At 51.5% G+C, this 27,180-nt stretch overlaps 1 protein-coding gene across 12 annotated transcripts in view; it reads right to left on the bottom strand.

The window, feature by feature from the left end:
- Tle3 (TLE family member 3, transcriptional corepressor) overlaps positions 1-27,180 on the bottom strand; it is a 44,807-nt gene that overhangs the window by 9,239 nt on the left and 8,388 nt on the right. For 4 of the 12 annotated variants that reach the window (XM_057766516.1, XM_057766519.1, XM_057766518.1 and 1 more), the window contains exons 5-10: positions 14,951-15,013; positions 13,460-13,564; positions 6,418-6,622; positions 5,041-5,057; positions 1,092-1,211; positions 200-250 (exon numbers count right to left, since the gene is read on the bottom strand). In XM_057766516.1, coding sequence (XP_057622499.1) covers positions 200-250; positions 1,092-1,211; positions 5,041-5,057; positions 6,418-6,622; positions 13,460-13,564; positions 14,951-15,013 — 561 coding nt within the window. The remainder of the gene's footprint in view (positions 1-199; positions 251-1,091; positions 1,212-5,040; positions 5,058-6,417; positions 6,623-13,459; positions 13,565-14,950; positions 15,014-27,180) is intronic. The other 8 variants (XM_057766522.1, XM_057766525.1, XM_057766524.1 and 5 more) reach the window with 3 other exon arrangements.

Genomic DNA, 27,180 nt, shown 5'->3' with positions numbered 1-27,180 from the left:
AACTGGCACCTAGAAAACCATGGTCCTGTCAGTACCCACACACACAGCCACCAGGCACCAAAGGACCACCTTGTCTTCCTGCTTCCCTGATATGCCCAGAACAGAGACTCCATTGCTCGGACAGCAGGAAGAACACACCCTACCTGCAGAGAATTTGTCCCATCCCATCCAAGGGACCCTACAACTGAGGTACCCTTACCTCATTGGAGACGTCCACCACCAGGTCATCACTCTTGTCACCGTCACTGTCCTACAAGCAAAAGAGAAGCCAGCTGGCCAATAAGAGCTCACATCGACTCCTGATATGCTCAAGCCACCTTACACCCCAACATATTCCTCAGACAAACCCCAAAGCTCATGCTGTCTCTGCTTCTGCGCCCTCTGCCTTCTATGACCAGCACCCCAAGCAGGAACTGGCCTTTCTCCTGGGTTCTTTCTAGCTCAGCCTCTGGGGATCTGAGGTAAGCAGCCTCATTATCTCAGTCCCGAGCTTTCTAAAGTCAGAACCCTCTTCCCAGTTGGTGTTCGGGCTGCAGTCATTCCTAAGGCCAAGTCTGACGGTCGCATTCCCATCACTCTGGGGTGGGTGACTAGCTTCCTATCACAGTGCAGATGAGCTTTGTGTAGCACGTCCACACAGGGCAGTCAGGAGGGCCAAAGAGCTCTCTCTAGTACAAGTCCCTCTAGTCTCAGATGTCACCCTTGTTCAGTCTGGCAATGGGACGTGTATGCTCCCACTGAGATCTTAAAGGTCTGGGTCAAGCTATCAAGTTGTTATAAGCTGTGTCTTAGTGGCTCAATGCCTGAAGAGGTCTGTGGGGGCTGTGGGGCTCACACTCGCGTACACCAGGGAACTCTCTTTGAGCGTGGGTACGACAAGAGAACTGTCTAGAAAGAGCATTTAGCTCTCCCCAGACCCCACAAAGGCTGAGACAATTCCCTTGTCCATTTCTCTCCCAAAGTCTCACCTGACCACTTCGTCTGGGCCCTGTCCCACTACAGTCTCTGACTCAGTACCCAGCTGCCAGGGTTGTGGCCACAGCCCAGCACACACCCCTCTCCCATGATGCCACTCGCTAACCCCTACATACGTATCGGCTCAGGCTATCTTTCTCCTCCGCTTTCCGCTTCTTGGCTTCCATGCTGTAGTCGGCAGATCCCCGGTGCTTCTCACTGGCCCGCAGGCTTTCTGACGGTGACACCGAATTGTTCTAGAAGAGGAGGATCTTGGGGTCAAAACTCCATGCTGAATGTGATTTTGCACACAGTCTCCAAGTCAACAAGAGCAGATGACAATGGGCCAGGAGGAGGAAGTGGGCAGACACCCTGTGCCTGTAAATCCAGTTCACCCAGGATATTCCCAGAGTGACATGGGTCCCGGGGAGCTTTCCCAAACTAGCCTCCATTTTTGGAAACAAGATGCTGCTTATCCAATAGTGAACCCTGCAGTGAGCGGGCTGTTTCCTTTCTTAGGCCAAGTCCTGTCACTCAGTTTACTCAAAGGAAAGAGGAATCTTGTAAGACCTGACCAAAAACAGGGGCACACATGGAACTTCCATGGCAAGTTTGGCAGGGATAGAGGAAAAGGCGCTGGGCCGCCGACAGAGTCCTAAGTATAAAAGAGCAACTCCGAGCCCCCGCCCCTCCACCACCAAGCCTCCAGCAAACTGAAGAGAAACCAGACTCATTGAAGACACAAAGCCGGCGGGGTCACATTCTCTTTAAGATAGGACCCCCCCCCCCCCCCGACACTCAGGGAGGGAACAAGTGTCCTACAGGGGCCATCCCTCTGTGGTTGCAGACCAAGCTATGGTCTCCAACAGAAGGCAGCCCCCGGAACATCCAGGGGGTTCATGCTGGGCAGAGCAATGAGAGTTCTCAATCCTTCCTCTGCTACAGAGTGAGAGAGGATAATCCCTAGGGACTACAGGTCTGAGAAAGAGAACCTGAGGCCCATGTGCACCACAGAGGGCTGGAAACAGGGTATCCCCAGGCTGTGCACATGGAGGGGAGACTCTGGCAAGGTATGTGTGCAAACCATGAAGGCCTGATGCCCCTCCAGGATACGTTCTAAGATCTCAGTGTATACACCTCTACCCTCCCTCACGCCCACCATGGTTTGAATGTGAAATGCCCCCACAGGCTAATGTGTTAAAACACTTGGTCCCAGCTGATGGTACTGGAGAGGTCTTGGAACTTTCTGGATACAGAGTCTGGTTGGCAGACACAAGGCCATAGAGGATTATGGGCAAGCTTCATCCTCACTGCAGCCATGACGTAACCAGTTGCCTTACGTTCCTGTTGCTCCAGCCATAAGCTGCTCCTAGAGCCCTAACGGACTACATCTTCTCAAACCATGATCCAGTTATTTATCACAGTGATAAGAAAGTGACTGATAAACCTACCCACGCTGAGAGCGACACTGACGTCAGGAGTGAAGGAATAAATAAGGCATTTCTGTCCTCCCTGGGAGGTCAGGGAAGAGAGTGGCCACAAGTCCTCAGCCGGAGGCAGGCTGAAGATGCGTAGAGTCACGTGGGAACACAGAGCGAGAACTGCTCACAAAGAAGGGCACTGAAGGCAAGACAATCCCTCACTTCTCTTTCCCCCATCTTACTAGAGGCCAGTGCTGGCCCAGGGACAGGGTTCACTGGGAGGGAACAGGATGGCCAGCAGGTGGATGGGTTTGGGGGGAATGGTGCGGGAGGGAGCCAGCCGCAGAACTTAATTTCCTTTCCTAAGCTGGTTTTCTGGGCAGCCCTTCCCTGCCAAGTTTCTGCCTGAAGCAAATTAAAATGGCAGAGTTATCAAGCCTTGAAGAAAAAAAATGGAGGTTATAATGGAACTGCAGCTCAACCTTCCCCGCAGCCGGGCGAGCGGCGGTGATGCGCGCACAGCCGCAATTCAATTAGTTGCTGCAAGCACAGGCAGAAAAAAAAAAAATCACCGTCATTTCATTTCATTTCCTCCGATGGTGGCGGCCACCCCGTGCTAAGCAGAAATGCTTCCAGCCCTTCAGGCTGGCTGCCCCTGCGCAGGCGGGTGATGGAGAGGAGGGAGGGGACAGGGTGGCTGCTCGTGTTTCTCCTTGCGACCTAGTGCGAGAACAGGGAACTCTTTCTTCTCATGCAGTCAGGCTGAAAACCCTCGCCGCTACCGGAGAGTCATGTCAGGCATTTAGCGGCATCGATCCAGCCCGCCTCTGGTTGGCAGGCAGCCAAAAAACTAAGTATTTTTTATTGCTTCAGCTAGGCAAGGAAATATGAATGAAGCTACCTCTAATTGGACTCCAGACTAACCCCTCTGGGACAGCTTCCAGCCTGTCCACCCAGCCCCCTCCCCTCTCTGACACAGCTTTGTCCTTCCTGCTGGAGGCCTCGACTGTTGACAACCTGTTTTCCTAAGGCTGATTATTCCAATCTCCACCATCCAACACCACAGCCGCGAGGACACAGTCTCCACAGCCCGCCCCCAGACCAGAACCCACTCTGAGCTACCCAGCCATAGGATGGCATGGAATTCAGTTCAGTTCATTCTCCAGTCCCTGTGCTGAGTCCGCCCAGATCAGATGCCAGGGAGCATTACAGGGCAAAGGGCTGAAGGCCTGGGAGAGTCTCTATGGGTTTGTAGCAGAGAGCTTTCAAAGGGGCACAGGCCAAAAGTGAATAGGTATGAAGAGAGGGGAGTTGGGCTTCAACCGCCCACTTCCCGGAGAAGGCCAGCTCTAACCAAGTAAGGACTCCTGTTAGAAGAGCTCTTCCTATCAAAGCTGAGATTGAGAGGCTGTCTGAGTAGGGAGGGTAACTCCTATGGCATGCATAAGGAAACTGAGGTTCAAGACAAGACACTACAATATCTCATAAGGCTGAGACTGGATTGGGAGTAGGGGGAGCAGACACAACATGAACGGACACACACCTGTACCAGCCTTCTATGTAAGCAAACTGCCTCTCCAAAAACGCTGCCGTTTAAGGATCAACACCAAAGCAATCAAAATGGATTTTCAGTTTTAATCTTTCCTTTCTTCTGTGCCTAGTCATTCCTGAGCCCAAGGGGGGACCTGGGTTTCTAAGCACAGGCAAGGCAAGAGGAAAGGGCAAGAGACTCATACTATGGGAGGTTTGAAAACAGTCTGGGGGGAGGGAGGATGGGGAAGGAAGGCAGGTCAGGGCGAGGGAGCTTCCTGAGGAGGCTGCTGCCTGGATGGCTAGTTAACGGTCTGACATTCCAAGTCCTACTTAACATGAGGTAATAGCCAAAGCCATCCTAGAAGATTAGATGGTCCCGGATATGAGCATGGCGATGAGGAATAAAATAGCTTTGCTAATCGCTGGAGGATTTTTTTTTTTTTATCCAGACTCCACTGCGCTTATTCAGAGGGCTTATTCACTTGAAACAGAACCTCGGAGCCTCAGTGTGATCAGAAAGATTTACAGCAAATCTCTGAGCTGGCAGACACGCAGGCGGCCTGGCCTTAATGCCTGCTTGCTAGCACTTTCTTAAACTGAGTAAAAACGCAGAGCAGGGAGAAACCTCAGGCATTTGAAGGAAGGAGGATTCAGGATAATGCTGGGAGCAAGCACCCAACCTATAGGGTTGATGAACCATGGCCCAGGAGACGTGGGGACATACCAGGTTTTAAAAAGCCCCTGGGAAGATGCAAGGCTGAGGGTTTCAGCAGACCACTTCTGTGAGGGGGAGTTAGAGCTCACTCAGGCAAGCGCCTACCCCCTGGAGAACTAACAGGCTTCCCTAACATAAGGTCACTTTCAACAGAGGACAGCAACTCCTACCCCTAGCACTGGATCTGTAACGGAGACACTGTCGCCCGCACGTGAACCCTGAAGCCAGGCCATTCAGCTTTGGGTACACATAAACAAATGATAAACCCACAGTGCAGAATGGGAAACTCTGGGGTTAGCTGTGGGCAACACAGGCCACTTGCCAGGCCTGTAGTTCTAGGAACAAGCAAGCCCCCAGGCACGCCCACCCTCCTCCCGTGCCTGTCCCCACACCAACATCCAGAGAACCCACACTTACCGCGCTGGATTCTCTCTCTTTTGGATGGGAAGGTCATGACAGGAAGAGGGTCAGGACCCCCAAGGAAGAGAAAAAGAAAAAAATAAGGTAAAAGGTCACTCGCAACTCAGTTAACTTGTGATTTGTTAAAGCCACTTCTCACGGTTAGCCTGATTGATGCCAGATCCCTGGGTGCCAGTTCTCAACTTGGAAATTGGGCATCTCAATTCTCATTCCAGTGGTCCCCTCTCACCAGGCCCCAGCATGGCCTGGGAGACCATCGTCATCTTCTCCCCGACAGTGTCAGAGGAGCCTTAGCTTGCTTGTCATTGTGCTTTCTGGAATCACGAGCAGGAGCTGGGAAGGTTATTGTTCTTAAAAAATTCAATGGAGTTTAGGAGTGACTTTTACTGTTTGTTTTCAACACCATTCTCCGTTCCTTTGCCAAAAAGCCCCCAAATGCTTAGGCCTCTGGTTACACCAGTCTAGCTAAGCAGCAGCTCCCATGGTCCTCTCCTCCTCTGCCAAGAAGGGACAAAACAGTTGGCTCCTGGTTCCTAGGATACAGCATGGACTAGAGCTAGGACGGTGACTCCTCCCCCAAAGTCCCTGGGAGCTGGGAAGATGTTGACCATGTGGCCCAGTAAACACCTAAAAGCCAAATATATAAGCTGGCAACTTTAGTATGGGGCTGCCTGTGACCAGATAGGTCTTTTTGAACTCAGATGTCCTTCAGAGCCCTAGAGTTCTGTTTCCTGCGTCTTCAGAACGGGCCGGGTGAGAGTTCTGACTTCTCAACCTTCTAGTCACCTCTGCTGGAGACCTGCACTTAAAATGGAGCAGTAACTCGTCTACGACAGGGTTGCAAGGACCCAGTGCTGTCCTTGAACTCACTACACAGCTGAGAATTACCACAACCTTTTGTGTTCTGCCTCCATCTCCATCTCCTGGCCTTACAGTTATGCACTTGCACCCTTAGTTTATATGGCGCCAAGGAATGAACGCCGGGCTCAGGCCTGCTAGGCGAGAGTCCTACCAACTGAGCAACACCCCTAGCAGGGCTTGAGGACTAACTGCATACCTCTTCCAAGGCTTCTACACTGCTAGGAACCTGACGAGATAGAGGAAGAGAGCAAAGGCCCTCCTCCAATCCTGAAAGCATCCTGAAGGACATGCTGGGCTGGCTCTCAAGACAGGCAGGGTGCTACTGGGAAGAAGGCAGCTGTCGTAGATACAGACTGCTTCTAGGGCAGGTCACCGGGCCTAAGGACTCAACAGATGGCCCCAAGTCTTGCTAACTCCAGACTCCAGGTGATAGCACTTGTCATTCACTTGTACCTCCAGCGTGTCATCCAGCCCCAGCCCACCCTGCCCACACCAGCCCACCCAGAGCCACACCTCTGTGATCCAGTTCATGGTGGTTCTTCTCATCCTTCACCGCCAAGTGGGCTTGGCTGCCCAGGGCACCAAGTGCCAGCAGCCCAGAGCTGCTTCCTGTCACTGGGGGGATCCCAGGAGGTTGGAGGCCTGACGGGTGGGGTGGCAGCTGGACCGGGGGACCATGTGTGGCATGGGAGAGGTGCTGTGCCTGGAGTTGCTGCTGCTGCAATGAAGTTGGTGATAAGTGATGGCAGGTAGGACACGGCAGAGGTGATGCTCTGCCCCTCCCTCTCGCTCCCCCCCCACTGCGACTTGCCCCCTCAGTGCCCACATGCTCAACTGGCTGAACAAAATCTGTTAATGGACTGCAACGTAGAAGATTTATGTCTTCTAGCGTCAGCCCCCAGCTCCAGTCTCAGGACAGTTTCCCATGCCCGTTTTCAAGCCCAAGATAAATAATGCATGCATTTAAAACCCACACGGTCACCAGGGCTTCCTTTCAATGGAGAGGAATCCATTTTTAAGCTCATAGCTCATGCATACATGCCTTTAACATCAGCAGCCAGCACCTCCCACCCAAAGCTGGAACCTGGGCAAAGCCTCCATGATTCTGCAGAAGCCCAAGGCTTGTAGAGTGGGTTGTGGACAGGCTAGGCCAGAGCAGAGGAGTACCAGGACTGGTGGAATAAAAGCTGATGTCCTCGGTCATCAGAGAACACAGAAAGAACCACAGAACCGGGAGCAAGCAGCAGAGTCTTTGAAACCAGATGGATCAGGAGCCGTGGACTGGTACTTATTATCTATCTGTGTGGCTGGGGCAGAAATTCGATTCCCTGAGCCTGAAATTTCCTCATCTGCACAAGGGGGAGAGGCAGCACCGACTGCAGGGGACTACAGTAAGGTAACGGGGGCTTGGACACGCAGCCACTGCTCAATGGACTTCGTGGCAGTCCCTGGCACTTCCTTGGGATTCTCACAGGGCTCTCCAATGGTCCTAAGAACCTCAGTACACCCAGCCACACACACACAACAGGCATTCTCCCGCTCCTCCCCACACCTAACCCAGGACTCTGCTGCCTGACACCTCGCTGCCAGCACCAAGGATCCCCATCTCATTTTCCCCCAAATCCAAGCTCCTACCTAGCTCAGAGGCTTCCACGCTCCCCCGCAGCCAAGACAGAATGCTCCCTTAGTCATAAGACTGAGGGATAGGTTATATGGTGTCAAATATTTCTCAGAGATGGAAATATTTCTTGGGACTGGCTAGGACCTTGGGTATGCTTGTCCCCCACCCATGCACATATATTTCTTCTTGACTAGCCTAAGAGAAAGCAACCAAGGCCACCTGTATGTGCATATACATCCCTGGGCACCATCCAAAGAGATCCTGTAATCCTGACAGTCATTCAGGAGAGGAAGGGCTGTGCCCATTTTACAGACCACAAACTGATACAGGACCACTGGAGTGGACAGCCCAAGTCCCATGACCCTTAAATAGGACTAACATCATCTAACATCATCTACGGAGTATTTCAAAGAACTTCAAAGCAAGACGGAGGAGGTGAGGAAGATACACAGCAATGAGGTAACAAGCCAAGACATCACCACGGACTGAGGGAGCTTGTACCTGTCACGGTGAAACAGCCGCTCTCAAATCAACAGGACCCGGGGAATCCCTACAGGTGTTTGGGAAAGGATTAAAAACTTCTACATTCCCTTCAAACTGCTGATCTAGCTCTACCTCCAAGTCAAGCCTGAAACTTCTGGCCCCAGACGTTACATTCCTTAGCTATTTTAGGATTGGCACCCACAACCATTGCCCCGGACCACAGAGGACCTGAGATGGGGGTCATCCCCACTGCTAGGTACCTGTAAAAGCTTTTGGTGGTCAATGGCCTTAAGGGAGATGTGACTCTAGGTCTGCCAGTGTCACAGCAGACCTAAGCTAAGGGAGCTTTGGGGGCAGAGTCTCAGGTGTGCCAGGCAGACTTCCAGTCCTCCCGGCTAAGACTGAACTCCTCTCAGACAGGGGCTAAACACAGCTCTCCCACCTTCCCTTTTAAAGAAAGTGAATTTTTAACATCCTCACAAAAATAACACGTACTCATTGTAAGAAAATTTGTTTTGAAGATTTCCAAGTTTTGTTCTATTTAAGTTCCCTGTTCATCCCACCCTCAGAAGCCACTGACTGTCTGAAATCCAGATTTTTCAGATTTACAATTGTCCACGTGACTCTCCACAAATAAGCGACCACATGGTTATATGACCTGATTTAAAGAGTTCTGAAAAACAAAATTAACTTTCCTTTTGAACGACTATTTAGTATTCCATGGTCTGGCTGGACCACATAGCTTTATCTAGATATCATTACAGTCTCCACTGGGACCCTGCTGGCTTTAAACCCCTTGCTGGGGAGTCCTTTAGTTCTGGGGTGATAATTACTTAAAACCCCAGAAAGCAAGGACTTAGGTACTTAATCCATAATGCATAGTGCAGAACTAGAAAAACAAGACGCCTTAAAGAGACAAAGTGGGGGGAGAGCCTTGTTGGCTGCAGACACGGACTATATGTAAATTAATCCAAGACTTTTGGGTCTTCAAAAGATGCATCCAAACACCTCGGCCTTCCCAGTCAGGTATCTTCTCCCACTCCACTCTGCCCAGTCAAGACAGATTATTGCTTTCTCACTCTTGTGGTCAGAGGAAACTTCCTTTCCCAGTCTGGAGAACTCAGACCCGGGAGCCAGGCAGAACAGCAGGAGGTGGATTTCCAGCTCCAGCTCCCAGCGATGAGTCCCTGGACAAGTCATCTGACCTCTTTGGGCCCCATTTTTCTACAAAATAGACATTAAAATGAAGCTCATCCTTAGGTTGTGCAGAGCTCACATTATCCCATGGAAAAAGCCAAGTTGGGGTGCAAAGCAACCTTAGCAAATGGGTACAATCCATACCGTCGTCTTTAAGCAGCTGATGGGTTTCAGGAAGATGGCCAGCCGTCTGTCACATGATCCACCCAGGGCCTCCAGCAGTCCTGGCATACCCTCTGCCCACATTCTGGGTAAGTGAAACGTTGGAGGAGGTTAGCAGCAGAGAGGTAGGAAAATAAGTCAGCCGAGAGCCTTAACCAAAGGTTTCAGATGCGGCCTTGGAGGCTCAGTTAGAGGCAACTGTTACAGCAGTGTCAGTGGGGCAGACAAATATCCACAGGTAAATCCACAGCAGAAACTTGTGATAAAAGTTGTCAACGACTCAGAGATGGCCACGGTGTTCCCCAGTGTCTCAGCAAGGAGAATCCTCAGCGACAGCGGCAAGAAGAGCAGCTGGCTCGGTACAGCCAGAAACACCCCCATGCTCTCCTCGGGGTGGTCTGAAGGTACCATCCGGGCAAGCCCAGAAGACTGCAGACAGAGTGGCAGAAGAGCTGAGCTGGAAATTCTTCAACAAGGCAAGAACAGGTGCAAATGAACGCCAGTGGTCGTGGTGACAATACAGAGTGAAGCCACGTTTTCTCCTTGATGGGGCCAGGAACAGTTGGCAATGCTATGACTCTCAGGCAGGTAGGACCATGGCCTGTCACTTCCCTGGGCAGGCAAGCAGGATGCAGGCACCCTCAGGCTATGTGTCTAGCCTTTGCATCCTGTCCTCTGGCTTCAGAGTACAAAGTACTCAAATATGGTTTAGTCTGAGTGGGAGGGTCACGCTGCTTTCAACGGAAGCTTTCTCAACGGTAGAGAAATGTCATCAATGAAGAGGTCTGAGGCCACCTGCCTCCACTTTGGACTGTTCATCCTAATACTGGCTCTTCTCCATCGTGAAAAGAAAGGAAGTCAGTGATTCCCCCTCTGCCCTTAACCCCCTGAGGGCTGAGAAACACAGACCAAGCACATCCATCTTCATCCTTGACGAAGAAACCGCACACCAGAGCTCATGTCCCCACGGTGGTATCCCTGTGTGCCCGGTGCCCAAGGTCTGGGATGGGCAGGCGTGGCTGACAGCAGGGGCTGCTGGGAAGTGCTGCTTGAAGAGCATGTGTAACCGGATTACACACCTCACGCTTCATGCCTCTGCTAGCTGATTAGATGCTTCGGTTCTGAGGTTCATAATTTGAGTTAAACTTAGGGAAGTTGTCCAACCACTTCAATTCCAGAGCCAAATAGAACAAGAGCTGCCCCAGACGAAGCAGACAGGGTCTGGATAACCTCAAGGATGCCTCTCTAACCCCCAGCATGGGGAAAAGCAGGTCTTTCACCCAGCCCAGTGGGTACCCAAGGTTCCCCCACAGCATTAGGGCTTCTGGGCTCTGCAGCAGCTTTCACAGGTCATGGTGACCTTTCTATCCCCATTTCAGAGACTGGGACAGCCACAAGGACCAACTAACTCCACTATGCAGCAGAAATCCAAGCCAAGACTCCCAAATCAGCATTCCCCTGCTTCAGCTCAGTCAGCCCCTGTGTTTCCAGAAGCTGATGCTAAGGCAGAGCCTTGCCACCATTCTGTCCCTTCTAACCTTCCACCAGCTGACTCCCGCTTCACCATATTACCCAGCTTCTGAGAGTGAAGATGGGAAGCCCTGGCAGGGCGGCTTCACAGACCTTGCATGGTCTGGAACAAGCTACAGTTCTAACCTCCCTCCTCCTCTTCCCTCTTAAGAAAAATATCAAGCCAACATTTCACATACATCCACTAAATAATTCTCTTGGCAGTTCATACCGAGTAGCCAAGTGCCCACCACGTCCTAGGCAAAGGCCTCGGGTCCACTACAGAACCCTGTATGAAGTAAGTTCTAGAAGAGACTCCACCTCTCAGCCTACCTTCCCCAAGGGGACATGAGTTCCCTGAGGACAACTGGGAGCTGAGGAAAGTCTGGCCAGCAGCCCAAGTCGCTTCACCTGTCCTTCCTTCCTGCTCTCCACACACACCTTCTTAATCTTGGGTGTGGCCTGACATTTTAGAGGAAGACCCCTGGGAGATTGCAACCCTGTGATATGCTCCTGGCTGCACCCAGGTTCCCGATACTGCTAGTAACCCAGCTAAATGAGGACTTCAGACTCCAGCTCCCTGTCAGGAGGCCATAGTCAGCCAACCGGAGCCAGGTGTGCCACTAGCAACGCCCGCCTAGTCCATTCCACCTGAGGAAATCTCAGACTGGAGCACGCCCCTGCCCGTGTCCTTATCTTATCAGGGTGGCTCCCCTCCCTCTTCCAGGAGAAGAGAAACAAGCCCCTCGCTGGAGGGCAGTCAGGCACAGCTCCCCGGTACCGGCTTGCCCCAGCTGTTGGCAATCCCTGCCTCGCGAGGCTCTGTCAGGCGCGCCACGATTAGACGGCTGCCTGCCTAATGACAGGGCGATGGCCGCATTCACTCAGAGCCCAAGAAGCAATTACCTTGAAAATGGGGGTCACAGGCCCCACTCGTGGGCTTTAATTGAATTCCAATATCTGCCTAGGGCTGCCTTGACCTAACTTGTAGCTTCCTAAACGCTACTTAAAGGAACTGGAGCCAATCCAATGGTGCTGATTCCCCAATTTCACTCTTTAAGAAGAATATTTTCGTGTGTGGATTTTAATTCCAAAAGTGGAAGGGAGAGAAGGTACTCGATTGCAACCCTTCTAGATTGGTGAAAGAACTTGCCCTGGAGGCCTTAAGGAGGGGTCTGGAAGGGAAGGCAGACAAGGAGCTGGATGAAAAAGGCTTCTGGAGACATCCTGGGGCTTATATCCCACCTCTAACTTCCTGCGCCAGCACTGTAGGACCCAGGCCGTGCACAAGGATGCTCTAGGCAGGCAGGGAGAGCAGGCTCTCAGGTTGGCTTGATGGCTAAATCTCTGTAAAATAACAGCACTGCCAAGCCAGTGGTTTTCAACCACATCCAGAGACATTTGAGGTACATAAGAATATGTGTGTGTGTGTGTGGGGGGGTGCTATCTCACCAAAATGCACGGGGCAACAAAGAATTATCTGCTTCCGAATTTCAATAGTGCCAGACCATGGGTTCTATGTTACGGTAAATCACACCCCACCCCACCCCCTTTCTCAGGAAATCCTAATTAAACTCAGTAAAAGGGGACTTGTGGGAACAAGGGGTTCAGAGGAACTGGGAAGATACCAGTAGACTTTGGGGGAGGGGCGGTGACGTAGATCAGTGGCTGAAAATGCTCCCTGCCACACCCGACAGTTTGAGCTTGACTATGGGGTCCCACACAGTGGAAGAACAGAACTGGCTCCTGTGTGTCATCCTTTGACAGCCAACACACATGCTGACACATACGAGCACACACGGGTTCAATAATAAATGTAAAACAGTACTTTTTCAGAAGAGGGTAGTGAGGGTGAACAGGCTCAAACCACACTATACGTATGATGAAACTGTCAGAGAATAAGCTTTTTAAAATATTTCCTAAACGAGAACCCTGGACTAGATGATCACAGAAGATTCTTCAAGCTTGAAGACATCATGGCTTCTCTCCCTAGAGTGCTGCTTCCCAGCACCAAGCCTCTTGCCCTCCTTGCCCCTAACACCACCAAGAATCAGTGCAGGCTTGAGCCCTCCTCAGACTCCAGCAGAAGGAACCCACTAAGGGCGCCTCAGCCAAAGGACTCATCCAGGTTCCATCCAGGTGTACAGCTGAAACTCACAAGGCCATGTGAAGAGCACTCAGCCATGCAGCCCAGGGCACGGAGTAGCAGGACCCCCAACCCCAATACTGTCACAGCACGGTGCACATCAGTAAACAGCAGAGATGGTTCTGACCCCTGGAGGCCAAAGAAGGGCAGCCCAGCCTTGGGGAGGCACGGGGACGGGAGCAGCCAGACACTGATCAGTACCTCCTGGACGTCTGGAAGATGCCAGGGGATGAATGACCTTACAGGTAGACTCGAGATGTGTCTGGTATTTCTTTAGTTTGAGGACTAGGAGACAATGTAGAAAGAGCCTGATAGATCCAAGCCCTCAGCTGCCTAGGGAAACGGTGGGCCATGGGGCTGCCATTCTCGGAGAGCACCTAAGGTCAGGGTTCATCTCTGGTCATGGCAAATGAGAGGAATAAAAGGGCTATACACACGGTGAGAGGCAGATTGGGGAGTCCACGTACCCCGATGATGGCGTTCAGCTCCGTCATGGTGACCTGCTTGGCGCGTTCCACGGCCTGCGCCACTTGCTGCTGATGCTGGGGGGGAGGGAATAAAGTATGGTCAGGTGTGGCCATCCTCAGTATCCTCCATCACTGGGCACCGGGAACCTCTCAGGACCCTTCCCCCGAGGGCCCAGTGGGCCCAGGACACAGGGATGAGGGTGGCAGGTGAAGTCACATTCTTCTATCAGTTTTTTCAATGAGAATGAACGGTTTTCTAAGGAAAACACAAATGAGCGCCACAGATGGCTACTGGTCCACGGTCTCCTCTACCTCACACACAAGAAAACCTTTATTCTGTGCAATATGAACATAAGCTGGATGCTGCATACTGGGGTGATTGCTTTCTAGGCATGGAATCATTACTGTAACCATGTAGGACATCAAATTTCAGAACACGCCAATAGCGGCTTAGTGGTGAGTTAGAACATGTGGGATTTACAGTCAAATGGCCGAGAAGAAACATGGACCTGATCTACGGCTACCAAGAGGGAGAGCAAAGAGTAGCTAGAAAGAGAACGTGAATATGGCTGAAGGAATTCTTAACAGGGTCACAGACTTCTGAATGCAATGCTGTGTTGGCGTAGACTCGAAATTCTAACAAATACTCCACCCTGGTGTGGGGAGGCTATGGGAAACCTTTGTATTTTCCACTCAATCTTGCCAAACCTAAAGCCAATGATTAAAAATTATATTTCATACATTCCCTAGAGCCCTGAGGTAGCATCAGTCACACACAATGTCATATCCCTTACTGGGTACCCGAGGTACTTTCATATCTAATTCTATCTTGTCAGAACCTGGTTCAGCTTCAGAGCCCCACCAGGGAGCTGATGTGGTCCCAGCTACCAAGGGGAGTGGAGGGTGCATCCTGGCCCTGCGTGTGTTGGAATAGGATCAGACAGGACAGAAACAGAGGCCAATGAGGTCAACCCATCAGTCTGCTGCTCCGTACTTCTGGAGCCGCTTTCGAGATTCTTCCCTCAAAATGCCACCCCTTTGCCTCCTTTGGGGGTTCTCAAGAGTAAAGTGACAAGACTTGCATGCCATTCCTTTGGAGAGGGTACTTTGCACCTGGGGAGTCAGCAACCCACACAGGGACTGACCTTTGCCACCAACCAATCAGCCTTATTGGAACCAGGTATAGGGAAAACAGAGGCCAGTGAGGATGTGTGGGTAGGACATCGGTCATGGTGCCCATCACTGTTGCAGATGAAAACCAAGACCCTCCTCCCAGAATTCAGGTGTGGCAGAGGAGCACTCTCCCACTGTGATGTGAGCCCTGCCCCGACTGGCTGGAGGAGGTTTGCCAATCCTATCAGCGGATCAGTATGATAGACTGGGCTGAGCTCGGCCTGGAGGGAGGGCTGGCCACACTGTGCTGCCCTGGGCAGAAGAGGAGGAAACAGGAGAAGGCCTTACCTCTTGTGACAGGAAAGGCATGATCTGGGCTAAAATTGTGTTCAGTCTCTTTGCAATCTCTGTCTGCAAAGGAAAAAGAGACCACAAAGAAATCAAGACACTGAAACACTGAGAAAAGTCAAAGTGGTACCTCTCTCTCTCTCTCTCACACACACACACGCACACGCGCACACGCACACATTCACACCCACTGCGGCCCCTTACCATGGGCTCCATGGTCGCATTTTAGAAAGCTCCCATTTCATTGGGGAGGTGGCCTGTGTTTGGCAGGTCACAACTGGCATCCTCTATAGAGAATTCCCACTATATTTCCACGATATATATAAACAAAAAATGCTTCACATTCCAGAAAACCCATGATAAAACTGAAATCTAGTGTTGAGAGAATCACTCTGCCCAAGGACTCTCCAAACTGGAAAGGTCAAAGGCAGCCCCTGGACATGGTGGAGTGAAGGGCTCCCCCAGAGCCAGCCTCACCCTCATCTTCCACTTTCAACATTGCTTCTAACCCTTGCAGGACAACCAAAAAACACATTGCTAAGTTTTCAGCTCTTAGGGCCGACTCTTAAGAATGGAACCCAGTGGTTCCCTATACCTCCATAAAGGCTGCTCACAGAACGGCAGATCAATTCTCTGCCTACCCCGCCTCCCAGCAAAGCCTACGCTTAGAATACCAAGAGCTTTCCAGCAGGACCATGTGCGACTCAGAGCTCAGATCAAGAGTGCTGCTAAATGGTTAACTGAACCCGACAGGAAGGCCTGGGACACTGACAGATGACTCTTGGAATTGGCTTTCTTATCTTGTCTGAATCCTGAGCAGCCAGGACTCAGGTCTCAGAGCAGCCTTCAAAGCTTGCATCAACAGCAGCGATCTTTCAGACAGAACCATGACAACAGCCTTTTAAGAACCTGTGATCATCTGCATGTCAAATGATTCTGCATGCGAAATCTGGCGTGCCTCAGTGAAACAATGCCCTCTGAAGTCTCCCCAACAGAAGCTGGCCTTGGGCAACTCCTGGGGCCAGCACCCCTTCCATCATGTCCGGGCACTAAAGAATATGTCTCCAGTTTGTGGAGAGAACAGGCCCTGACAAGAGCCTAACGGACTTGGGCAGCCATGCGCCCTATGACTACAGAAGTCATCCAACCCAGAGAATCTGCCCACCAAACCGCAAGTTCCTGGTGGAGATAGGGCCATGATGGAACACCCGGGTCTCCTCTGGAACAGGGCATTTCCCAGCAGGCACCGCTCCGGGCATTTGTAGCAGAACCGTTCTTTACTGTGAAGGGCTGTGCTTCAAACCCCAGACCAACTGTGTCAGTATGGCCCCCAATTTCCAAGCTTTCTGGGAGTAGGGGCAAGTAGCATTCCAGCTGAGAGCTGGTGGAACCCATATTTACCCAACAGTGGCAGACAGCAACAAGGATGCCACACGTCAAGGTTTCTCAACCTCACTGGTCATAAATTGTTTGTTCCGTTGGGCTGTCTTGTATATTGCAAGATTCTTAACCACAGTTTGACTCTGGCCCTTTTCCAAGCAGTCTGCCACTTGTGCCATAAGGACCCTTGGAGGATCACTTCGGATACGCAGGAAGAACTGTACCCCGAAACCAGGGCCCTCTCACTTGTTCGCTTCTTCTGCAGACAAGGATGAAAGACAGGAGAGAGAGCCAGAGCTCTAGAATCAACGAGCAAGCCTGCATCACACTCGGAACTGACCGAGAAGGAATTTGCTCACGTCACATGTGCTAACTAGGAACAGAAGGTCCTATAAAGAGCAAAACACCAACACATCAGCCCGGGTGCCTCAAACAACCAAAGACCGGGGAAACAGTATATGCTCAATAGTATCTGGCCAAAGAATAACCTAACTAGCATTTATTCTTTTTCTCTCGTGTCTGTGTGGCGCGTGCCTGCTGCCTATGCGTGGGGAGGCCAGAGCCTGACACCTGGCGTCTTTTTCTTTCACCTTCCATGTTTTGAGACTGAATCTGGAGCTCACCACTACTACGAGACTGGCAGCCAATGAGCTCCTTGGAGTCTCCTGACTCCACAAACCCCAGGACAAGGCATTAGTGACTGAGCCATCTCCTCAGCCCCACTGTGTGTGTGTGTGTGTGTGTGTGTGTGTGTCTATGGTGATGATTCCTGATGTGAGCAACATGCTGTGATGGACAAAGTGTCGACAGACAGCTGGAACGGGGGATGGAGGCGGGCAGTGGCTCAAACACTTGATCAACAGGGTAAAAGTATACACCAAGCCAAGCCAACCACAAGCCAGCTCACTGGGTCTTTCATTGCCCCATCAATTCCCCACATACACAGACAGGAAGGCAGAGGCCAACTCTGTCCCCTGGCAGCCATTTGACCTACTACAGCTCACTACAGCTCAGAGCTTACCTCCTCTAAAGCAGGTCAAGGGTCAGGGTCTTGGTAGGGAAAAGTAAAGAGCTGGCCTTGCCCTTCCCCACACCTGCAGCGAGCTCGTGACTACCAGGGTCCTACAGGGGACTTCTCGCACTTTGCCGGGCCCAAAGCCCGGTATCCTCTGTCGTTAAGAAAAGGGATCCCCTGGAATTTTGCACAGCCGTGTTCAAGTCAAGGCCTGCAACTCTGGCCACCAAGTGACCACAACTGGATTGCTCAGGGGCCCTGTGGGAAGCTGAGACAAAGCTGTCACTAAGTGTCACTCCTGCTTCATCTTCCATCACCACAAACACCAACTGAGCACAAGAACCATAGAAGTCCAGAAGCCTGTGGTACTGACACCCAAACTCAAGCATGACAGAGAGGTCACTGGCTGGCAGGAAGGATTTGGACAAATCATCAAGAACACTTGGGTGGGAGGCACATACATCTGGAATACACTTGGAGAGCTTTTACAACCACCAGGCTTCCCTGTCTTGGGACTTGGGCTTGCATTTGCTTGTTTCCTGCCCTTCCTCGAGGCACGAGCCGCTGGCCACTATACCTTTCTTCATCTCCTTTCGACAGAGAAGCACAGACTGAGCCTTCCCTGTCTTGTACCCAGGCTGCTCTGTGCTTGGGAGGGTCATGTTAGGGCAGTGGTTCTCAACATGTAGGTCGCAACCCCTTTGGGGAGATGAACAGCACCTTCACAGGGGTCATATACCAGATATCCTGCATAGCAAATATTATGATTCATTAACAGAAGCAAAATTACACTTATGAAGTAGCAATGAAAACATTTTACGGCTGGGGGGTCACAACATGAGGAACTGTATTAAAGGGCCGCAGCATTAGGAAGGTTGAAAGCTGCTGTTCTAAAGGAAGGGGAACGAGCGGCCCAGACAGAGCTAGGAAGCATCCACCTAGCTGACCACCACCAGCACTCTGCATGTCAGCTCTCACAGCCCTGCCAGAAAGCACCTACCAACAACCTCTATTTTCCAGATGGGGAAACTGACACTCGGCAATTAAGCGACTCCGCTAAATGACTTTCGGCCAGGAAGCCAAATTTCAGTAGGCTGAGACGGCTCAGAGAAATGTTTTTGAAAGAAAATCGACCGTCGAGGCTAATGATTGACAGCATTTCTGATTACCACAGCTGTCCAAACAGCATTTGATCCAACTCAAACAACCTCTAAGCACCGGCTCCAAAGAAAAGGGGGACAAAAATCTAGATGTGTGATTTCGACAATTAGGACAGGTCACACACCACAAGCTGGAGCCAGAGTGTGTACTAAAAAACTCCCAGTGCTCAGGCCCAGTCTGTTACCAGTGTGGCAGCTGGGGCTCGGAAGGCCAACCCATCCTCCCCACTACCTGAAGACACAAGGCATTTCTGCCTGTGAGTCAGGTCTTCAGATGCACCTGAGATGTGGCAGGAGGGGAGGGCGGCCTGCTTTGAATATTCTAGTGAGAGGTGTCTGGGGAGGCTGCTCTGGCCTTTCAAAGTGCTTCTCACGTACAGTTCAAAGGTGGTGACGCTGCTGGTAGACAGGCCCCATTCCTGATCTCTGAGATACAGGCAGAAGCAGCCAGGGCCAGGCTGGGGTCCCTTTCTGAGTCTGCGCTACCAACTGGGCACTGAGTCTCTGACACAAAACAAGATAGTGGGGGGCAAGTGTAATTTCCCAAAGAGCGCTCTGTTCCCTGTGCCTCCGCAGCTCTTGTTTGCACGTTCCTCTTGTCATTAAAGCAGGACGGCTGGATGTCTGGCCGAAAGCTGAGGATACCCTAACCCCCTGAAAGTGTGTGTCTATCAGAGCAATCTACCACCTGCATCTGCTCCAACTTCAGACCATCCCTGACCCTTGACCTCTGACACCGAGTTAAGGAGGGGATGGAGTCAACTCTTGGTCATCACCCCCAGCAATCGCTGCTGCGGCTGGCCATTCAGCATGCAGTCAGTTGTTGCCCCATTTGCCTCCTGTAACTGACCATGCTAGACACAGTACGGTGTCTCCAACAGCCACTCACTCCACTGCTAGCTTGCTTTAAACCACCCGGTCACCGGTCACCTCTACCTGTGGACTCAGAGAGCGCATTTCACCTGAACCTCAGCCAGACCAAAAACAAGGGGAGGAGGAACCTGCCAGTTTAAGGAGCACCGAAAGCTAAAGCTGGAAGAAATGGCCCAGCTTCTACTCTTAGATGTATCCACCAAGTTTAGGCAGACCACTTCTCTTCTCTGGGCTATCATGTTACCTGGAAAAGGGAAGAGTAGACCAGGCGGCTCACTTAGGTCCCAGGGAGCAGATTCAGACTTTAGACCGTCACACACTTCTGAGCGGCCTGACTCACTGTGTGACCTCCCACTTCCCACTAACTCAGACAGCTCTGCAAAGCAGAGCGCCACATAAGCGCCTAAATGGAAGAGCAGTGGGGGTGTGCCAAGCCACACCCTGGCAGCTGGATGAAAGGACCAGAGAGTGGGCAGGCTTGCTGTGGTCTAGGGCTAGGTTCTGGCATCCTGTGTTCTTGTGAGCTTTTGATTCTCTCCAACACCTAAACCTGTATACAACTGTCCTAGAGCCTGCAGCAAGAGAAACACGGTGGCCAGTATTATCAACCTAACAGGCAAACTCTGTGCACGCCCGTGAGAGAGTCTGGGTGCGGCTGAAGTGGTAGAAATGTTTAGTCTACATATAGACCTATGCTATCCCATGAGCCGAGGAGGAGAAAGTAAGCAGGGCTCCTTTCCTGTTGCAGAAAGACCGTGACCAGACGCCTCCTGCGGTCACGCCTCCCCACCACGATCAACTGCACCCTCCATCTGTGAGGCAGCTCTTTCTACTCCTTCCTTCCTTCCACTTGCTTTGTGTGTGTGCATGATGTATGCATGTCTGTGTATAGGCATGTGCACATGTAGGCCAGAGGTCAATTTGGAGGTATCTTCCTTGATCATTCACCTTATTTTTGGAGACAGGGTCTCTCCCATTGAACCCTGAACCCATCAGTTTGGCTAAGCTGGCTGGTCAGTGAACTTCGGTGGTCAGCTTGCCTCTATTCCTCTCCTCCAGTCAGATGCACAGGCGCACGTTAGCAGAGGCGTTAGGATCCAAACTCCGGTCCTCACATTTGCACAGCAGGTATTTTACCAACTGAGACATCTCCCAAACTCCCTTAAGTTGCTTTGGTCAAGGTGTTCTGTCACAGCGACGGACACCGACTAACACAAGCAGTAATAATGCATCTCAAAGTGCCTCCTGGGAAGATCTTGCGCACAAAGAGACGCACCTCCACCAAAGCTCTCATTTACAGGGAAGCAGCGCCATGTCTGCTGGGTAGGGAAAGGGCTGTCCGGCACTAGCAGGCTCTTAGCTACATCTCTCACATAAGGGTGTCTTCCTTGTAGATCAGAACAGAGTCATGGACAGTCATCACAATGTGAGTCTAGTGACCTACTTACAGATACGTGTGAGAGAGACATGGACAGACACCCCGCCTGAAGGGTGAGCTACACTTCAAAGCCACACAGAACCAGTGATTTTCATCCCGGCTGTGTCTAACCTGCCGACATATGTGATCTCTGCAAAGTCTGATCCTGTCTCCAGTTAATCCGCTAGACTCCTGTATTTGAGATGGAGTATCAGATCGACTCTGGGATTCCCCAGTTTGAATCATGTTTTACCCACTTCTCTGGGTAACTAAAGTGAACCTGCTTTATCCTGAATTAAAAAGAGAGGAGTTTGGAGCTGTGAGCTGTGCGCAGAGAGAGTTGACTCTGGCCAGGCTTCATAACTACTCAGCAGCCGAGTATTAGAAGATTCCAGAACAAAGTGTCTGGGCAATCTTCACTTGACATATCCCTTGTATTTCCTAGGCAATTCTAAATTAATAGCCCCTCAATTACTGACAAGATGGTACCCTTGGCCAGTCAGTTTCTCCTTGGGCTGAGCCAGGTGGTATTTATCAACAAAGGAAGGAAAATCAGGGGAGGGAGAGGGGCAAGGCAGCCAACAAAAGCCAGGGTGGTGTTCCCAGGCCCCAGTCCCTCCATGCCACAGACCCTGCTAAGGAGTGAGAAAGGGGTAAATGATGCACTTAGCAGCCGGGGAGATGATGCTTGCTGCTTCTGGGGGCAGAGGGAAGGGAGGCGGCTGGTTTACATCACAGATTGCTTGGTGATAGGTGAGCCTTTTTAAAGGCTCTCTTAGCACTGACATATTGATCAAATTATATATAACTACAACACCATTAAATATTTACACCCTCTGAAGAAGCCTGCTGGGGTCTTTATGCTAGGAAGACCAGGATGAGGAAGGGCTGTGTCTCCACATGACCCCAAGGACCTTGGTCTTATATAGGGCAAGAATGGCAAGGCCAGCCTGGGATGGCCACCTCATGCACCAGCCCCTGTGCCCTTCCCAGGAGAGGAAGGAACAGTGAGGAGGGCAGGGAGGAAGGAAGTCACAAGGGCTTCCCAGAGCCTGGGGTTTCTGAGTGGTGACATGACCCTTCTAGGTACTTCCCTGAAAGAAATTAGCCTTCCTTGTTCTTGTAAGAAGTCTACATGCCAGGCAAGCGAGAGGGGGAGGGGCTAAGTGGGAAAACATGACGACCCAGTCTGGAGGACGCCCGGATGCCAAGCGCAGGAGCACCCAGAGGGCCACGGAGGCACTCCTCCGCGCTGTAAAACAGAACTGAGCCCAGCTGACAGCCCACGTCCCTCCCTGAGCTCTGAGATGCTAAGACTTTCATTTCTCTGACTCTCACTTTCCATCCACCCAGCTTCCTGTTAACAAGATCCAATAATCTTTAAATATTTGTTCACTTTAATTTCTTGGTTCCCAAACACATTAAACTGCTTGCCTCCCGCCCCCTACGAAGGGAGACGGCTCTCAAAGAGTTTGCTTGTATGGACAGAACAGAGGGAGCTTTTCAGATTACACCTTCCCCCAAGCTGCCCACTCATCCCAGGAACCCCCTCCCCTTTCCTCCGCCCTCCCCTTGGATAACCCCCTGTTCCTCCCCCACCTTCCCAGACTCCATTGGCCAACTCCTGTGAGGAGGAAAAATTCTCAATTCATCCCTGTAGGGTTGCTATGGCAACCCCCAGTCACCTAATCCCCCCCCAAGCATTATGCAAATCTCCCCCTTGCCCCTCAACAGGCTGTAAAAGTCACATTACCCTTGCTGAGGCAGCTCATTAAATTTTGGGGGTCTCCTCACCAGGTCAGGGCTACAAATGAAACCAACTGCTTTGACATTTTGAGGACGGGGGCTCTCTGGGAAGAGAGGAGCATGAAGGGAAAACAAGGTGGTACGCAGCAGACCGAGTCGGCAAAAACAGAGCCCTATTCTGTGCAAGCTCACAAGCGCAGAGCATATCCCCTTTTTAAATTGAAATGCAGAGGGTCAACGGGTCTCATTTTCTCAACTAAGTCGAGGCATTTCACAGGCCACGGAAATCAAGTCGGGGCCCTTGTCTCGTCATCAACTCACTCAAACTGACTTCTTCTCAGACAGAAAACCTCCCATCTCACAGATGGACTCACAGGTCTCCCAACTCTAAGAGCCTCATTGTCCCTTACACCAGGGGTCCTCTCAGCCAGTGCTGATTCTTGCCCTTAGAGGACAGGACAATCAGCAGTGTCTGGAAACCATGTCAGGACCACAGCAATGCCGACTGACAACCAACCAGTGGGTAAGAGCTCAGAGCAGGCTGGATATGCCCCCAGTGCATGCATTTTTACTGGAAAGACTTCTGAGCACTGAAAGTCGTTCTGGGGAGAGGGGGATCATGCTATGGTCCGGGTCAAATAGAGGCCCTGACTGGACCCTGCCGATGGGTCCACCCTGAGACCAAACACATTCAACCCCTTCAAACAGCAATGTATCTGCTACTCAGGCTTGGGATGGGAGCTAACGCTGCAGGATTGGGATGTGTGGTGGCTAAGCAGCGACATGAAATGGCCCACGGAAGTCTAGGGAGCCTGGCCCTCTCCTCTCCCCCTCACTTTCCTTCTCCCTCTGAGGCCATGGAAATGTTGAGGCTCTCTCTGTTCCACTGTGGGATTCCTCCACTGAGCCCCATCTATGTGCTAAGTTCCTGGACATTCCTCCCATAATCCCTCACACTCCCCAAACCCCCAATGTCCAGAAAGCCATGCGCCACACACAAACTAGTGCAACTAGATTTAAACAGATCTCAAACTCAGTTCTTCAGTCACCTAGGGGGGCCCCATTGCAGGTAGGACTACATACACCAGCACTCACTAAAGCTCACAGAAGTCAAGCAGCTGCCCAGAGTCACATTGGTAGGGTACAGATCAAGGGACAGAGACCCACCCTAAAGCCCCACTCTAGCCATCCAGAAAATTCCACCCCAGCCCCCACTACCCAAGCTCCTGGTTTTCTGCCTCTAGAGGTCCCAGACAAGAAGCTCCAAATCTACTGTCGTCTTCACTGCCGCCCATGTAAAAATAGGCTTGTCAGAAATACTGCCCCAACCTTGTAGGCCTGGGCTTTCAACTTAAGTATTCAAGGGATCTGCAAAGAAGGGGCCTCTTGAGAAGCTAAGAATCCGGTGGGGTGGGGGAAAGCTAAAGGCCGCAAGAAACCCCCACCCCACAGGACATGGCATAAAAGCTAATGTCAAATCCCCAACAGGAGGACCGTGGCAGCAGAGGGCAGCTGCTGGTGACCCTGACTCAAGGAAGCTCCTCACTTTCTCTGGGATAGTGCGTGAGATCTACGATGGGCCGAGGCGGGAGCTGCTATGAACTTGATCCCACCAGGCTGCCAAGACCGCTACTCCGAGGGAAAGATAAACAGGGCTGCGATCTTCTGGAGAGAAAGCGAGAGAAGGGACTCCGCTGGGAGAAACAGCAGTGACGCTTGAGATGAGCAAAGGGACTGGCTTGACCCCACAATATCGTCCCGCCTTGTTGTCATACAATTTTACCATGCTGGGCACCAGGCCCCACGTTCCAGGCCCATGTAGCTTGCAACCCACCGAACGGCTCCTCCCATTTGGAGGCCAACGTGAAAGGTGAGGGCGTGATGCTCACTCACCTTCCAAGGCTAGGACTCCACTCCTGCACACGGGTCTATGCTAAACTATCCTCTTCCCTAGCTCCTGAAGCAACTGTGAGCGGCTTGTCTGACTAGCTCTCTCAATGCCAGACCCTAAGTAAAGAAATACCTTAAAGTCCTGGGGAGTGGAGGTGGCCTTGTCTTGGCCTCCTTCACCCTCACGTGGCTGCTGAACTGGGTAGAGTCCAAAGCCTTGCCAGTCAACCAGAAGGAGGTGTTCCTCCTGACCCAAGTTGTGCTGCATAGTCCATTGAGACGGACCAAAGGGAAGAACTCCGGCTGAGTTTGTGTCTCCATCTGAAGGAAGATGGAGCCTTCCCGGTATAAACTAAACACGTTTAGCAGCGTCAGAGTCATTCTCAGAATTACAAGCAACCAACCCAAACCTGAAAGAGGATGTAAAGCTAAGATAAACAAAGGCCAAGCCCTAGGAGCCCCGCCACCAAATGCCGAGGTCAGGCAAGCCTCAAGTGTTCCTTCAGCCTCAGCTCCTTCACAACCCAGACAGAGCAGTCACTTGGCCCTTCCTCATTCCTGTCACCACACCTCAGTTTATCACCCCTTCTTCTGCTCCTTCCACTTTCCACGACTTGATAGCAGATAGGACGAAAAAGAAACAGAAAACACTTTCCAATCAGGGTGCAGGGCACTAATCATGCCTTTTCCGATCACAACCTTTAGAGCCCATAGGCCTTAGAAACCTGAGAATACTCTGGATGCCTCAGCCCGTGATCAGGAAGAGAACCCTGGACTGCCTGCCACAGCAGGGTATCCCCTGGCCAGAGTCTCCTAGAAATGCAGTGTCCCTTACTACTGGGCAAGCATCAAGGTTCAGTCAACACAAAACAACCCTGGCCCCCACAGTCCTAATGTTCCACACCCCCTCCCACCCCTCTACACCCAAACTAGGAGGCAGCCCCCTTCCCGAGGCACATACAGGTCATCTCTACACTCAGGTAACAGCCCAGTATTTCAGATGCAAACGCCTCGTCCCTTGGCAGTCAAGTGCTGCAGAAGTGGCTGCGTCTCCCTCATCTATGGCATTTGCGAGGTCACCAGTTTCTGTGTCCATAAGCAGAGACGTAGTGTCTGCCCCAGAACTTTGGACTGTCACTCAAGAGCACTGGTTGCTCTCCCAGAGGACTGGGATTCAATTCCCAGCACCACATCGTAGCTCACAACCGTCTTTAACTCCAGTCACAGAGGATCTGACACCCTCACATAAATGCAATAAAATAAAGTTAAATTAAATGAATGAAGAAATGAAATGAATAATAAATAAATAAAAGAACGGGTAAAGGAAAGGGACCCAGGCTCCTACCTTTCGCCGAGAGAACTTGGCTATATAGAGATGTGAGGACCACCTACATCTAAACTCCAGGTACTGGCAAGGCTTCCGGGCTCCTCTGACCTCACCCCTACCTTTCCCATAGCTAGGCACTTGGTTCTCACTTCACACTCACAGTGTGGCTGAGGTGAAGAGAAGGGGGAGGGAGGTCTCTACTGTCCAGTAAAATCTCTGGAGTTACCAGAGATCTCCCTCTGGCTCCCCGCAAGCTTGATAGAGCCTTTCAATTAAGAAAACCAGCCCCGTCCTACCCACCCTCCTGGTTTCCAGACAGGCCCCTTAGATCCAAGGGCTCTTCAGGCACCCAGTCTGGCTCTGACAGACTGACCTGTTCTCTGTGTCCTGTTCATGGCAGCTTCTGTATTCAGGCACAGCTCGGTAGCCCAAACCCCCTAGCCTCTGGCTGTTATGCAACACGCCCAGCAAACAAAAGGACTTAAAAACGCTATGCCAACCATGACTGAGACTCCCCACTCCCTCCTTGAGAAACTTGAGGCTCTGGTGTCAGCAGGGAAAGGCTGGTCCATGGTTTTGGGCCTGGAGTGAATGATGCCTTAAGCAAGCCCAATGGATATATATCCCTCACTGCTCTCAAGGCGGGTCATCCCTCTCCCTAAGTTCTCTTAGCCCCAACTGGAGGGGAGTCTTTATTCTGAAAGGCCAGAGGAAAAGAAGGAGCCAAGAGGAGGAGAGGTACAAGAGAAAGGAAGAAAGCATCTTGGATGTGTCTCAGAGAGCATTTGTTGAAAACAAGATATTGTCCCTTTAAGCATATAAAAACAAGGCCCTTGAGCATGCAGTTCTCACTCTGGTACACAATTATGGGTGCTTTCAGCTGTCTAGCACTACTTCAAGAGCGCTCTTAAGCCAGACTGTCAATGGCATGTTGAAAGCTATTTTGCTGGCTGCTATCATTAATAGCAAAGTGGAGAGCCGGGCTGATGAGAATTAAATATGGGGGAGGGGTAGGTCATACCCAGTCATTACAGAATTACCAGTACGAGAAAGGAGACAATGCCACTTTGGGGAATAGAGTTCAAACCAGAGCATGATGGTGGGGAAGCAGACAGGGGAGGCCGCAGACGCCCTGAGCATCCCCCAACCCCACCCCATGCCAGATGGACTGGAGCCAGCCCTGGAGAGCCATATGGGGACGGAGGGAGCCACTGAGTCGTGGTGAATGTGGGGTTGGAGAGGCCTTTGGATAACGCCGTGCTGCAAAATGTCACCACCTCGCCTCACTTCTCAAGTGTGCACGTGGGGGGGGGCTGCCCTCCCCCATCCATTCTTCCTGACTGTGGCTTCCTGAATGTACTTCACTGCCATGCCAGGAGCTGTTGTCACCTGGGAGGAGCTCCAGCTGCTGGCTTCTGCCTT

This window comes from Chionomys nivalis, chromosome 4 (genome assembly GCF_950005125.1).
Source record: "Chionomys nivalis chromosome 4, mChiNiv1.1, whole genome shotgun sequence".
Classification (NCBI taxonomy): Eukaryota; Metazoa; Chordata; class Mammalia; order Rodentia; family Cricetidae; genus Chionomys; species Chionomys nivalis.
Note: the sequence above shows the minus strand (reverse complement) of the source record. Positions and strands in the feature narration are given on the sequence as shown.